Source organism: Octopus bimaculoides, chromosome 3 (genome assembly GCF_046866305.1).
Source record: "Octopus bimaculoides isolate indiv1 chromosome 3, ASM4686630v1, whole genome shotgun sequence".
NCBI classification, from domain to species: domain Eukaryota; kingdom Metazoa; phylum Mollusca; class Cephalopoda; order Octopoda; family Octopodidae; genus Octopus; species Octopus bimaculoides.
Genome location: NC_142930.1, coordinates 152,088,307 through 152,102,937, shown reverse-complemented (window position 1 = coordinate 152,102,937; position 14,631 = coordinate 152,088,307). Strand labels below are relative to the sequence as shown.

The following is a 14,631-nucleotide window of genomic DNA, read 5'->3' as shown; positions in this document are numbered from 1 at the left end:
ATATATATATATATATATATATATATATATATATATATATATATATATATTATATATATATATATATATATATATACAAATATTATATATATATATATATATATATACAAATATATATATACAAATATTATATATATATATATATATATATATATATATACAAATATTATATATATATATATATATATATATACAAATATTATATATATATATACATATATATATATACATATATATATATATATATATTTACACACATATGAGCTTGGTTTGATAATTGCTTGTCTGGAACATTTCAAAGAAACCATTATCTTGTAAAAGCTTCATGTACTTACAAGTATATTCATGTAATTTATTTCTAAGAGTCAGTTGGATCAATTAAAAATAATTCACTTGGGAATTGTATTATATCTACAAAGATAATGCCAAACCAAGGTTACTGAGTAAAAAGGAGAGAGAGAGAGAGAGAGGGAAAGAGAGAGAAAGAGAGGGACAGATAGAGAGAGATGTAAAACAAAAGAAACTAGAATGTGTTGAATGTAAAGTTAATTGAAAGTCATTCGACTGTGTGCCAAAATAAAATTAATGGTAAATGGAAACTTGCTATAGGGTAAGATAAATCTTCAGAGGAAGAACATTTTGGTCCATTAGTTCTTGACACTCTAAGGGAGGTAGGTCCACCTAGGTCATCACTCCAAGGTGTCCTCCTGCTGTTTTTGAAATATTAGAAAAGAAATATAAATTACAAAAAAAAAACAAAACAAAAAAATCTGTTGGAAATTTATAAATTCTTTTAAGACGAGGCGCAGGAGTAGCTGTGTGGTAAGTAGCTTGCTTACCAACCACATGGTTCCAGGTTCAGTCCCACTGCGTGGCACCTTGGGGCAAGTGTCTTCTACTATAGCCTTGGGCCGACCAAAGCCTTGTGAGTGGATTTGGTAGACAGAAACTGAAAGAAGCCCGTCATATATATGTGTGTATATATGTGTGTATATGTGTGTGTGTGTGTGTGTGTGTGTGTGTGTGTGTGTTTGTGTTTCTCCCACCCACCATTGCGTGACAACCGATGCTGGTGTGTTTACGTCTCCGTAAAAAGAGACCGATAGAATAAGTACTAGGCTTACAAAGAATAAGTCCCGGGGTCGATTTTCTCAACTAGAGGCAGTGCTCCAGCATGGCCGCAGTCAAATGACTGAAACAAGTAAAAGAGTAAAAGAGTATACATACATACTAAAAATAAAAGGAAACAAACAAAAGAAAATACATTGTTTTAAAAGACAATGAGTAGAAAGGTTTAATTACCCGTTTCATAGAGTTTCATATTGAAGTAGTAATATGTTTCTGTAGCATCTTCAGTCCCAAAATTTGAACCAGAATCGGATGAACTGCTGTCATTTTCTTTGAAATATGCACGTCCCCAGAATTGAATCCAAACACCTAAAAATTTATAGAAATATGCACATATGTTTGTATAAAAACCAATTTGAGAGAGAAAAGAGAAATAGAGACACAGGCATACTTACAGGCTAACCCAAAAGTCTGGATCCATTACTAATACATTATTTACATTATTTATATTTGACGGATATTTGTCCTCAACTTGTTTGTTGTTAACACAATGTTTCGGCTGACATACCCTCCAGCCTTCATCAGGTGTCTTGGGGAAATTTTGAACCTAGGTTCTCATTCCTAAGGTATTTTTCAATGTTATTATTATTATTATTATTATTATTAAGGTCACTGCTTGGAATCGAACTTGGAATCTTGGGGTTAGTAGCCCGCGCTCTTAACCGCTACACCATATGGAAGGTATATCAGCCGAAATGTGTTAACAACAAACAAGATGAGGAGAAATATCCGTCAAATATAAATAATGTACATAATTCCTCATCTCTTAAATATAGAATGTGTTAACAACAAACAAGATGAGGAGAAATATCCGTCAAATATAAATAATGTACATAATTCCTCATCTCTTAAATATAGAACTGTACCATTACTAATACTTCTTATATTCTAGTTGGGTTGTATTTTATATTTTATCTCTTCCAGATCAACCCAAAGCTTGTGAGTGAAACAGAGCAGATGGAAAATGTGTGGAGGCCCAACAGGTAGCAGGCCCATCACCAGACTTTGACGCCTGAGGCTTCCAAATACTCTGGGTGGACACTAATTTGTATTGCGAGAAGATTTTTGTAAGCTGTATTTTCTAAATTTGAGGGTGCATCATTGAATAGTGTGGGGGCAGTGTCATCCAGTGCACCCCCTTAACAATGGGCATGTCAGTTAGACTTCAAGAAATGCATTGCAGGAAGAATTTCATAAACTGCATTTTCTAAATCTGAGGGTGAAACACTGAATAGTGAGGGGGGAAAAGTGCCATCCAATGGCCCTACTTAAGAATGGCCATTATAGATGGTATGTAGCTGTAATTCAAAAGTCTTGCTTTGTCATACACTGTGTAATGCCAATTCTGCCTACGTGTGTCTGTGAAATACTTGGACAATAACACAACAGAGTAAGTGATTCACTGAATCAGCAAACAACTGGCATACTCTGTGACAAAACCAAATGGGATCCATATATATATATATATCATCATCATCGTTTAACGTCCGCTTTCCATGCTAGCATGGGTTGGACGATTTGACTGAGGACTGGTGAAACCGGATGGCTACACCAGACTCCAATCTAATTTGGCAGAGTTTCTACAGCTGGATGCCCTTGCTAACGCCAACCACTCAGAGAGTGTAGTGGGTGCTTTTACGTGTCACCCGCACGAAAACGGCCACGCTCGAAATGGTGTCTTTTATGTGCCACCCGTACAAGAGCCAGTCCAGGGGCACTGGCAACGATCTCGCTCGAAAACCCTACAAGGCCAGTCAGGCGGTACTGGCAACGGTCACGCTCAGGATGGTACACCTTATGTGCCACCCGCACAAGAGCCAGTCCAGGGGCACTGGCATATATATATATATAAACAATATATGAGTATATGCATATATATGTACATGTATGTATATACGTTCATCCACATGTACATATAGGTACATAACTGGGTACATGATGTGGCAAAAGAACAAGGACAAAAATGGTAAACAAGGTGCAACAAACAAGCAGGCCACATAGAAACATCCCCTTCATCAGCTTCCACCATTAAAACTCCGGCGTCTCGAAGAATTAAGGCAGTACGCATCGTTAATATATATATATATATATATATATATATATATATATATATAGGTTCTCCTTCATTGGACACGAAACTCGGCTTGCAAAGACCTGTTGGGGCAAGCGAAAGTGAAATCGTGATGGCACCTGTGCCCAGCGTTGCCTTCCTGGCACGTGTAAAGACATTCGAGCGAGATCGTTGCCAGTGCCACTGGACTGGCTCCTGTGCAGGTGGCACGTAAAATACACCATTTTGAGCGTGGCCATTGCCAGTACCTCCTGACTGGCCTTCGTGCCGGTGGCACATAAAAGCACCCACTACACTCTCGGAGTGGTTGGTGTTAGGAAGGGCATCCAGCTGTAGAAACTCTGCCAAATCAGATTGGAGCCTGGTGTAGCCATCTGGTTCACCAGTCCTCAGTCAAATCGTCCAACCCATGCTAGCATGGAAAGCGGACGTTAAACGATGATGATGATGATGATGATATATATATATGTATGTATGTTATTATCATCATCACCCTCATCATTTAGCATCCACTCTCCATACTGGCATGGGTTAGACAGTTTGACTGGAGCTGATAAGCCAGAGAACTGCACCAGATTCCAGTCTGATTTGGCTTGGTTGCTACAGCTAGATCCTCTTTGGTCAAAGATGACCATGGAATTACACCTAGAAAGTTCCTCTCTAAAGCACAAATCCAGGTAAGGTTGTTTGTGGAAGACCAGCATACTAGTCTTCTCTCTCCATGCCACTGATGTTATCCAAGGGAAAAGTAAAGGCTGATACAGCTTGGCACCAGTGACATCGCAACTCATTTCTACAGCTGAATGAACTGGAGCAGCAACATGAAATAAAGTGTCTTGCTCAAGAACACAACACACAGCCTGGTCTGGGAAATGAACTCATGATTGTAAACCCAACACTAACTACTTAGCCATGCGCCTTCACACACACACGTATATTTATTGCTTTAATGTCCCCTTTTCAATGCTTGCATGGTTTAGATGGCATTCATTGAGGCAAATTTTTTCTAGTCAGATGCTTTTCCTCTTACCAACCCTCATGGAAGATATGAAACAGAAGACATCAATTTGTGAGATGGTAACATTTGTTCACAATAATCAAGTGAAGTCAAAACAAAGGGAGACAAACACACATCTATATATATATATATATATATATATATATATATATAGTACTTGTGAATATAAGATTGACCAGTGACCGGTCACTGGTCAACCTTATATACACAAGTACTATAATCTTTTTAGGATCTCCCCAAAAATTTTTTCAAGAGCCTTCTGATTCTTTTGATGTGCTAGTTTCCTGGTATTAAATTGATATTAATTAATATCGAATTTTTACCATATTATGTTATATATATATATATATATATATATATATATATATATATAGGGAGAATTCACAAAAAAAAAAACAACAGATGAAAACAGGTGGTGTAGAAAACAAACAGATGTACTAGTATAGCGCTCGGGAATTGAGAAAGTCTTTAATGTTTCAAGCCTTCCACAGAAAGAAACAAGGAGAGAAAAAAATGTGTGTAGTGGTTAGCGATCTATCATATATATATATATATATATATATATATATATATATCAGAAATAGAAAGTCCTTGGTACAGTACCATATATTTGAAAAAAATAAATAGAAATGGCTTTTCTGATAATTTTTCCACTTTAATAATTAGAAGTTAATAAGTTATAAGGTGTACCTTATGAACATCTAATTATTAAAGTGGAAAAATTATCAGGAAAGCCATATCTATTTATTTTTTCAAATATATATATATATGAAGAAAGAACACATGTAAACACTACACCTGGAACCTCCCCTACATTGGATCTAGAACTCACAGTGGATTGTGAAATGGCATGCCAGTGGGCATGTGTATATAATTTCAAATACAGGTATATTTGTATAGATGTGTGTAATGAGTTGTTCATGTGCATGTATAAGTGTTAGGACATGTCTGTATATGCATGGATATATGCAGGAGTGTCTGTAAATGGTACATACATAGATATACTAATCTCAACCCTAACTTGGTATCCTTATTATTAAAATGAATCCTACAAATAATATATATATACGTGTGTGTGTGTGTGTGTGTGTGTGTAGGTAGGTATATACAGACATATATACACACAGAAGCATTGTATAAATGCACACACATACACACACATCAATATGCAATGGACTTCCTTTAGTATTCTTTTACCCAATCTACTCACAAGGCTTTCTATAGGAGGAGATACTTGCCCAAGATATCATAAGTGAAACCACATGGTGTGGAAAGTAAGCTTCTTAATCATGCAGTCATACTATATATATCCTGACGGGGATCAAATCAATACTAGATGGGTCGAAACAATTGTAGTGATTATTAATCATTCTTGTATCTTTCATCTTCCGTCTCTCTCTTTAATCAAATACCCAACGAACACTGAAAGTGAATGTGCTGCTCTACCACCATGTATATACCATATATAGACACTCCAGCATATATCTATGCACAGACAGACATGTCCTAACACATATACATGCATATAAACAAATCGTTTGGTGATTCTCAAAGCAAATAAAGCTAGAAATAATAGTATGTAAATATTAAGTTAACCTCTTTCTGTCCAAAGAGTTTTCAACCCAAATATTAACATGCTATTTTTTATAGCTTCATTCGCTTCAGGATTCCCCATGCTTAACAAAGAATTACTTCATGTTTGCAAAATGTCTAGATTCTTATAATGTGTGTGTGTATGTCTTTAATACGCATATGTGTATGTATTTATACATGCACATACATGTGTGTGTATATACACAGATACACATATAAAATACATAGTGTATATATATATATATATACATATATATATATATATATATGCATTGTGTATATATATATATATATATATATATATATATATATATATACATACATGCATTATGTGTGTATATATATGTGCATATGTATGTGTGTGTACATACACATCGTGTTAAGTTTAAAATAGGGAAAAAACTTCAAGATCCAAATGTCAAACAATGTTTTTAAGTAAATCTATTTCTACTGTCTTTATTTTTACTGGCTATTTTTCTTAGTAATTAACAGTATTTAATTTTTTCCTGGCAGTACTTTTTAATAGATTTAACTCAACCATTGAGAGTATTATTTCATATATTTTTACAAGCTCGCTTGCTATGCTGCACTGGGGAAACATTTATAGAATTGATTTGCTTCTGGCTGACGTAAAAATTACAAATAAAGAGACACCCGGAAAAATTTGCAGTGCATAGATCTATGCATGTTTTGTCAAATGTGACTCAGACTATCGACGGAGTGAAATGTTACCTTTCCTTTCAGTAAGTAAATTAACATCCCAGTGCTGCAGCATGTATTGTGTAGTTACTATGTTTTATACATTTGAAGCAATCTAATGCATAAAAATAAATAATAACTAATATATGAAGGATGATATAATAGAAGTAATGTAACCCAGAATAGCTAATAAAAGAAATAATATATTGTATATTTGCATAATCACTTGCTGAGCAGAGTGGTGTAGTGGAAACATGCTGGGCTCATAACCCAGAGGTCTGTAGATCGAAACTGGACTCTGTGAAGAAATAGATGCTATTTTTGATGTTTATACATAGCAACTGGGTTGTCTATAAATATATCAACCATATACATGTATATATATACCAACATGATTAGGTATAAATTATATCGTGCAATTGAAGTTTATGCAGGGTCAAGGGGTCACCAATTGACTGGGATACACCAAAACCTTAGTAGCATAGTGGACAGAGATGACAACAACAGGACTTTTTGCTTAGTATATAAGATTGGTTATTTCTTATAATTCTTGGCAAATATTTTAACATTTCGTTAGGATTTGGAATATTTTTTTTTCTACTCTAGGCACAAGACCTGAAATTTTGGGGGATGGAGGGGGGGGGGAGGGCAGTTGATTAGATTGACCCCAATATGCAACTGATACTTAATTTATTGAACCTGAAAGAAGAGAAGGCAAAGTTAACTTCAGTGGAGTTTAAACTCAGAATGTAAAGAGGATTTGGTATATTATATTCACTATGTTCATAGCTGGTTACACAGTTATATATTTCTACCTGATATTACCTTTGAAACAATAGTAAGCTGATTGTATATAGCATCTTTAGAATGCAATATTTTCATGAAATACCAAGACATTGCCTATGTGTTTCAATTAAATTTGTGGGGGGGGGGGGGAAGACATTATTAATTTGTTGTTCTGGGGCAGTGGATTGAAAGAATCATAAGTGCTCTGCAGTATTTGTAATGGCTTGTTATATATTTGGGTTCAAACCCCACTTAAGTCAACTTTACTTTCCATTCTTAAGACAACTTTGGTTGCTATTTCTAACTGGTTGAGTAATCATGTAGAGCTTTTCTCATTGGCTTATAAAAGAAGTAACTGACAGCAAATGCCGAGACATGGCAAGATAGTTGGTAGCTGGAATAGAGAGATAACTGAAAATAGTAGCAATGAGAAAGAATAATTAAAATATAAAGATATGTGTTATATAGAAATAGTAGCAGAAAAATAGATAATGAGTGACAGTAATAACATATTATTGATTTCTTTAGATTTAGGCCTGAAACCATTTAAGTGAAGGGCTATACCAGATTGAATTACAATTAGATTAGTATTAATACTTTTAGCAACCCTGGAGAAATGAAGAGGAAATAAAAAATCAATCCCAAAGGGATTCATTTATTTCATCATTGTCATCATCACTACCATTGCCATTGCTGCTGTTTTAACATCCAATTTTTCATGCTTACATGGGTTAGATGAATTTCTTTAAGGCAGACTGATTTTCTACAGCCAGATGCTCTTACTCTCACCAAACCTCACCAGGTAATATTTCCTTGGCACAGCTGTTTTGGTATTACCTATTTGGCATTCCTGGTTCAATGCTGACTTATTTGGCAACAGATGCTTTAATGTTTTTCTCATCTTCTGCTCCTCTCTCTCTCTCTCTCTCATACACACACACACACACACACACACACAGTACAAGAATATGCATACTTATGCACACACACATGCCTTCTTACTAAACATATTTGCTCATTGCACATGTATTCATATGCACACATACACACAAACAACCAATAACACCCACATTCATGCACTCATACACCTGGTACACACACACACACACACATACCAGTCTTGTTTCTGTCAGCTTCCCCAGCTTCCCAGACAGCAAGACACCACCAGGTTCCTGTCCAGCCATATGGTCCAAGAAATTCTCCTTTCTAACACATCTGGTGTCATTGAAATGCTGACTTTACCTCTAACAACACTATGTGGCCTGCCAATACCAATAGCTGTCCATTTTCTAGTAGCCATCTTGGACTTCCTGTGGTCCTCCATTTGATAATCTAAACTTAAATGACCTGGGTGTCTGTTAAACACTTGTGAAACTTTAAATCGAAAGGAGTTAAATCAAACTGTTTTAAATAATAATAATAAATACATAATATATATATGTAATACACACACACACACACTTCAATTTAGTATTTGGTTTGCAAGATTCTTAATATGAATTCATGTGTTGAAACAAAATCTGTATTGTGTCTTGGGAGGATCATCATGCCAGTAATAACACAGGCACTGGTTCAGTCTCACTTCTGGTATTGAACTAGTGTGTGTGTTATTCTTATTGCTGTAATGACCCTTCCAAGACACAAAAAAAAAAAATATATATGCATATGTGTATAACCCCCCCCCCCCCCAACACACACCAGTACATGAAACACATATCACTCCACAAAATGTATGCGCTAGGTTACTTATACACATACACAGGTCTACATACTTTTAAGCTCACCCCCACATACGTACTCATGCACCCACCTCCATTCACACATACACAAATTCATTCTCACGTACACACATGTGCTTGCACACCCTAGTTTGGCTAACTCACTGTTATCTTTCTTTCACTGAACCTCCTTCTTCCAGCTATTCCATCATATTGAACCCTTAATCCCTATACATTTTTTTCTCTCTTCGTTTGTTTTTTGTTCTTTCCCCGTTTTTTTCTTGTTTTTTTTTCTACCTCTCAATCCTTTCTATCGAAGAGCATAGGCTTGAAACATCAAAGACTTTTCTATTCTTCCCAAGCATTAAACTAATACACCTGCTTGTTGTTCCTTCAACTGTCTTCAGCTTTTGTAGTTCAATAGTAGTTCATGTATAAATTGGTAGGAAAAATAAGGATGCATGAGAGTTGAGAGTTTTGTTAGGTAAAAAAACATTTTCATTCTCCTTCTTCTTGATAATTTGCTTCTTCGCAATGAAAACCGGTTAGAAAAAATCTTTATTAAATTATGCTTCCAGTTCAGCATTCTGGCTTTTTTTCATTTTCCTATATATATATATATATATATATATATATATATATATATATATATACATATATGAGTTTCACTGAAATTTTCATCAATCAAATGCCATCGACAAGTTATTGAGTCACCAGGGGACTTATAATGGCAAACACTTTCCCATGGTACCATACAATAAGATCAAATTTAGAAAACTCAGAACCGGATGGGTACAAAATGAACTTTTTCACAACATAGTCATCCCTGCACTGAGAAAATAGGAAAACATGCACAATAGGTGCAGGAGTGGCTGTGTGGTAAGAAGCTTGCTTACCAACCATATGGTTCCGGGTTCATTCCCAACCTCATAGCAACTTGGATAAGTGTCTTCTACTATAGCCTCGGGCCGACCAAAGCCTTGTGAGTGGATTTGGTAGACGGAAACTGAAAGAAGCCCGTCGTATATATGTATATATATATATGTGTGTGTGTGTGTTTGTCCCCCTAGCATCGCTTGACAACCGATGCTGGTGTGTTTATGTCCCCATCACTTAGCGGTTTGGCAAAAGAGACTGATAGAATAAGTACTAGGCTCCCAAAGAATAAGTCCCGGGGTCGATTTGCTTGACTAAAGGCGGTGCTCCAGCATGGCTGCAGTCAAATGACTGAAACAAGTAAAAGAGCAAAAAGAGAGTAAAGAGAATATTTAAAATATACATTAAATTGATACTACACCATACTGCAAATGAGGCTATACATACACTTGTTATTTAAAAGTGTTCTACAGAAGAATGGTAAAATTATTAAATAAAAAAAAAGAATTTTCACTATAATTAGTGACTCTATAAGCAAAAATAAACCATCATTTTCACAAAATTTCAGTGTTATCTTTCTGCTTTTTCCTCTCTTGGCTTTATAATTTGCAGAGTGACCTAGCTTCTTAAATAGTGCCAAACAGAAGCAAGCAGGCTAACCAGAAATCTGGGACAGGGAAATGTAATTAAAGTGGTGATGGTGTGGAGCATATTGTGGTGTATTTATTAGATAGAAGGACAATAAATGAAACCTTGCTGCAAATAAAAGGGATGGAGGAAAGATAGAGAGAAGATTTTATCAGTAATCCCTTCCTTATCATTTCATGTGTACTGAAAAATAAAGAAAAAAGAAAAAAAAAACAAAAGAGAAAAAAACTTCAAGTTTCTAAAGCAACTGGTGTAAATAAAGCTTAGCTGGTGGGTATATATATATATATATGTGTGAGTGTGTGTATACAATGTATGTATATTTATATGTAAACATCTTATTTTTGTGTGAATTTATGGATGTCGAATTGAAAAGCTTATTTTATATGATTATAGAGAATAAATATCATTAGGATAGATTAGTGTATAGCTATGTGCCAGCCCCCCACCCTGTCTCCTTTAGTGTTCAACTACAAAATGGGGCTAATACAACATATGGGATTTATCTGATGGCACTGAATTGACCGGCATAACCCCCGCCCCCCTCCACCACATTAAATCCTTTTGTTTGATCACATTTTGAGATCCTAAAGTTAATTCCCAAATTATTAATAATATGGATACTTTCCATGACTGGGAAGGAAATATGTGTTGGGTGTTGAGAAGAATTTGCCAAGTATGCCATTACTAAACAACAGTAATGTGTTTGTCAGACCAGATGCAGAGGTCCTGTGATCAAAGACATTCTAGCTGTGACCTTCCAGATTAGAAAATTTTTTTCTCCAGGCAGTGAACTATATGATCTAACATATCCTTCATTTCTAAAACAGAGGGTGTAATTTGAGGGAGGCTGGTTGCTATTTTTAGCAGGTCAAGCAATCATATCAACTCATAAAATTTATGGTATGAGAATCAAGACATATTCAGCAATAGAATATTTATCACTAAACAGAGATAAAGGTCAGGGAGTATTGATGTTGATTAAATATATGAGAACCAATTAAGAATTAAGGAGTGATCAGTAAACAGTTCTTAGAAAGTTCTGTCTATGAAATGTGGCTAAATAAAGTATGTAGCAGACATACACTGGCACTCTGTCAGTTATGATGATAGATGTTCTAGTTGATCTCATCAACGGAACAGCCTGCTCATTAAATTAACGAGCAATTGACCGAACACTCTACAGACACAATTACCCATAACAAAGTTCCAGGGGATATTCAGAGTGATATAGAATGTGACAAGGCTGACTCTTTGAAATACAAGTACTACTCATTTTTGCTAGCCGAGTAGACTGGAGTGATGTGAAATAAAGTGTCTTGCTCAAGGACACAACATGCCACCTGGAATCAAACTCATGACGTTATGATCATGAGCCAAATTACCCCAAATGGGGTAAAAATGAAATTCTTGGAGGTAATGAGGACTCAGACATAAGTAAAATTATATAAAAAATGTGTTCCTTGTTATACATACATATGTGACAGGCTTCTATACAGTTTTCATCTACTAAATTCACTCACAAGGCATTGATTGGTCTGGACCTATTGTAGAAGACATTTGCCTAAGACATCACATAGCTACAAACACACCACACAACAAACCAACATTGATTGTCAGGCAGTGTTGGAGACAAGTACAATGACACACACACACACACACACACACTCTTATACATACATGTGACAGGCTTCCATACAGTTTCCATCTACCAAATTCACTCACAAGGCATTGATTGGTCTGGAGCTATTGTAGAAGACACTTGCCTAAGATACCACACAGTGGGACTGAACCTGGAAGCACACAGCCAAGCCTATGTCTATGGAGGGCAAAAATTAAACAAATCATAACAAGAAAAAGACTGTCTAAAAGTGATCAACTGTTCAATGGCCCACAAATACATTAAATTTGAAACATATTTTAGAAAGCAAGTCGTAGCTGTGTGCTAAGAAGTTTACTTCTCATATAGTTCTGAGTTCAGTCCCACTGCATGACACATTAGGCAAATATCTTCTACTATAACAATGGGCTACAGCAGCAGGTATGTTATCTTAAGGCAGGGGTATGCTAGGAAGTTGATCAGAGGCCCCAAGTGTATACAGTAGCTTGCAACCAATAAATAAAGGTTCCAGTACACTGGATATATATCTTAAAGCTATTTATGTTTATTATTCAGCTCCAGGTCACACCTGAGTGAGCAAACTTAACAAATGTATTCCAGCTGTTGCCATTATATAGTATGTTTTAAGGTCTAAGTCTATTTTCTCCTACAAGGCCTAGCCCTTGTGTTGGTGTGGTGGCTTTTCTTCTTCAATGACCCTGAGATTTATACTAGCAAAGAGTGGGTCCTGGTAGGGCCTCCAAGAGTGGGCAGGTCCAAAGATAGCAGTCAGATTAATATGGACCACAAAAAATGGGTGTGCATATGACCAACAACCCTACCTAGAAAAAAAACAAAGCAAAGTTACAAAAGCATCAATGACAGTTCAAAACTTGAAAGAAGAAGGCCTTCCCTCAGGGAAACATATGAGGCAGAACTGAAAAACCAGGGATCCAACAGGGGACAAGCAGAAAAGACAATCCAGAAATGAGAACAGAGAAGAAAAGTCATTGATGACCGATGCTCCATAGAGAGCAAGGAGCTTAAGAAAGTGTGTAAGATCTATTTTGGCCATGTTATCAAGGTCCAAAAGCTCTGTGCTCAATTCTCAGGGGCAGGGTGAATGGAAAATTGGTTTATGAGCAAACAAAAGCAGAGGTACAGTGATGACATCAAGGATGAGAGAGGTGGGCAAGGATTGGTAGTTGCACCTGAGTCTTGCAACCTTCTGCCATGAAAATACATGGTTACATTACCTTATATACCTTTCCACGTACGAGATGCTTTAAGTATATTCATTCTGGTGCTGCTCATTTGGTATTGCTGATTCAACACTGACTTATTTTGACATCAGATGTTTTAATGCTTCTCCTCACCCTCTCTTCTTCTCTCTCTGTGTCTATTTGTGTCAAAATATTTCTCTTTATATGTACGGGAGGAGAGGGGAAAATATTTATTTCAATCATGCTCGATTAATAAACTGTAATGTCTCTCCCCTCACTCTCTCTATGCATATATTTCTGTATGTGCACACACACAAGTGCATGTGTAGCTGCTTTTAGCACAAAGAAGAACTGATCTTTAACTGTGGAAGGAACCTGTGGAAGAGGTAGACCCAGGAAGACATAGGACGAGGTGGTGAAATATGATCTTTGGATATTGAGTCTCACAGAGACGATGACAAGTGACTGAGACTTTTGGCGATTTGCTGTGCTTTAGAAGAAATGTCAAAACAGGTTGAAATCCAAATCTTCAGCATCCAAATAGCCACACAAAATTGTCTCATTCTGATCCTTTCTTTATTAAAGACAAAAAATGTGAAGACAAAATAGTGTTGATGCAGATTCCACTGTTATTTCTAGCAGGTCAAATGACTCCCATAGAAGATAACTTCATTATGTTCTGCTCTATCTCATCTATTTCCAATCTATTTCTGGAGGCAATAGCTTTGTACATAATTAGTTTTGCTGGATCTAATATTAAGTTTTAATATAACAGTTGTTTAATGGTGACAATTAGATTTAATAAACAAGACAGTTGTTTACAATCTTAGTCAAGTGAAAAACATGAAGTCTATCATCATTTCATCAAAGTGCATTTAAAACAAAAGTTTATTTATTTATTTATTTATTTATTTTTTTATGTATTGCTTAAACAAAACACTTGTTACCATAGCAACTGCTCAGAAAAAAGGACAAATGCTCAGTGAAGTGTGTAACTGGTCAGAAGTATTTCATACTTCAATGCCTTGCTCCAATATGTCAGTTAAGGTGTGTGTGCGTGTGTGTGTGTGTGTGAGAAAGGGAAGAGAGAGAGAGAGAGAGAGAGAGAGAGAGAGAGAGAGAGAGAGAGAGAGAGAGAGAGAGAGAGAGAGAGAGAGAGAGAGAGAGAGAAGAGTGTAGAAAATATATAGGAAGAAACTAAATCTACTGAAAAGAACAATATGAATGAAAAGCATTAAAACTCACTGACTGTATATATATATATATATATA

The 14,631-nt window shown here is 35.8% G+C and overlaps 1 protein-coding gene across 1 annotated transcript in view; it reads right to left on the bottom strand.

The window, feature by feature from the left end:
- Nucleotides 1-14,631, bottom strand: part of LOC106874995 (arrestin domain-containing protein 3) — a 44,471-nt gene that overhangs the window by 11,085 nt on the left and 18,755 nt on the right. The window contains exon 2 of the mRNA XM_014922934.3: nt 1,303-1,437. Within this exon, the coding sequence (XP_014778420.1) occupies nt 1,303-1,437 (135 nt within the window). The remainder of the gene's footprint in view (nt 1-1,302; nt 1,438-14,631) is intronic.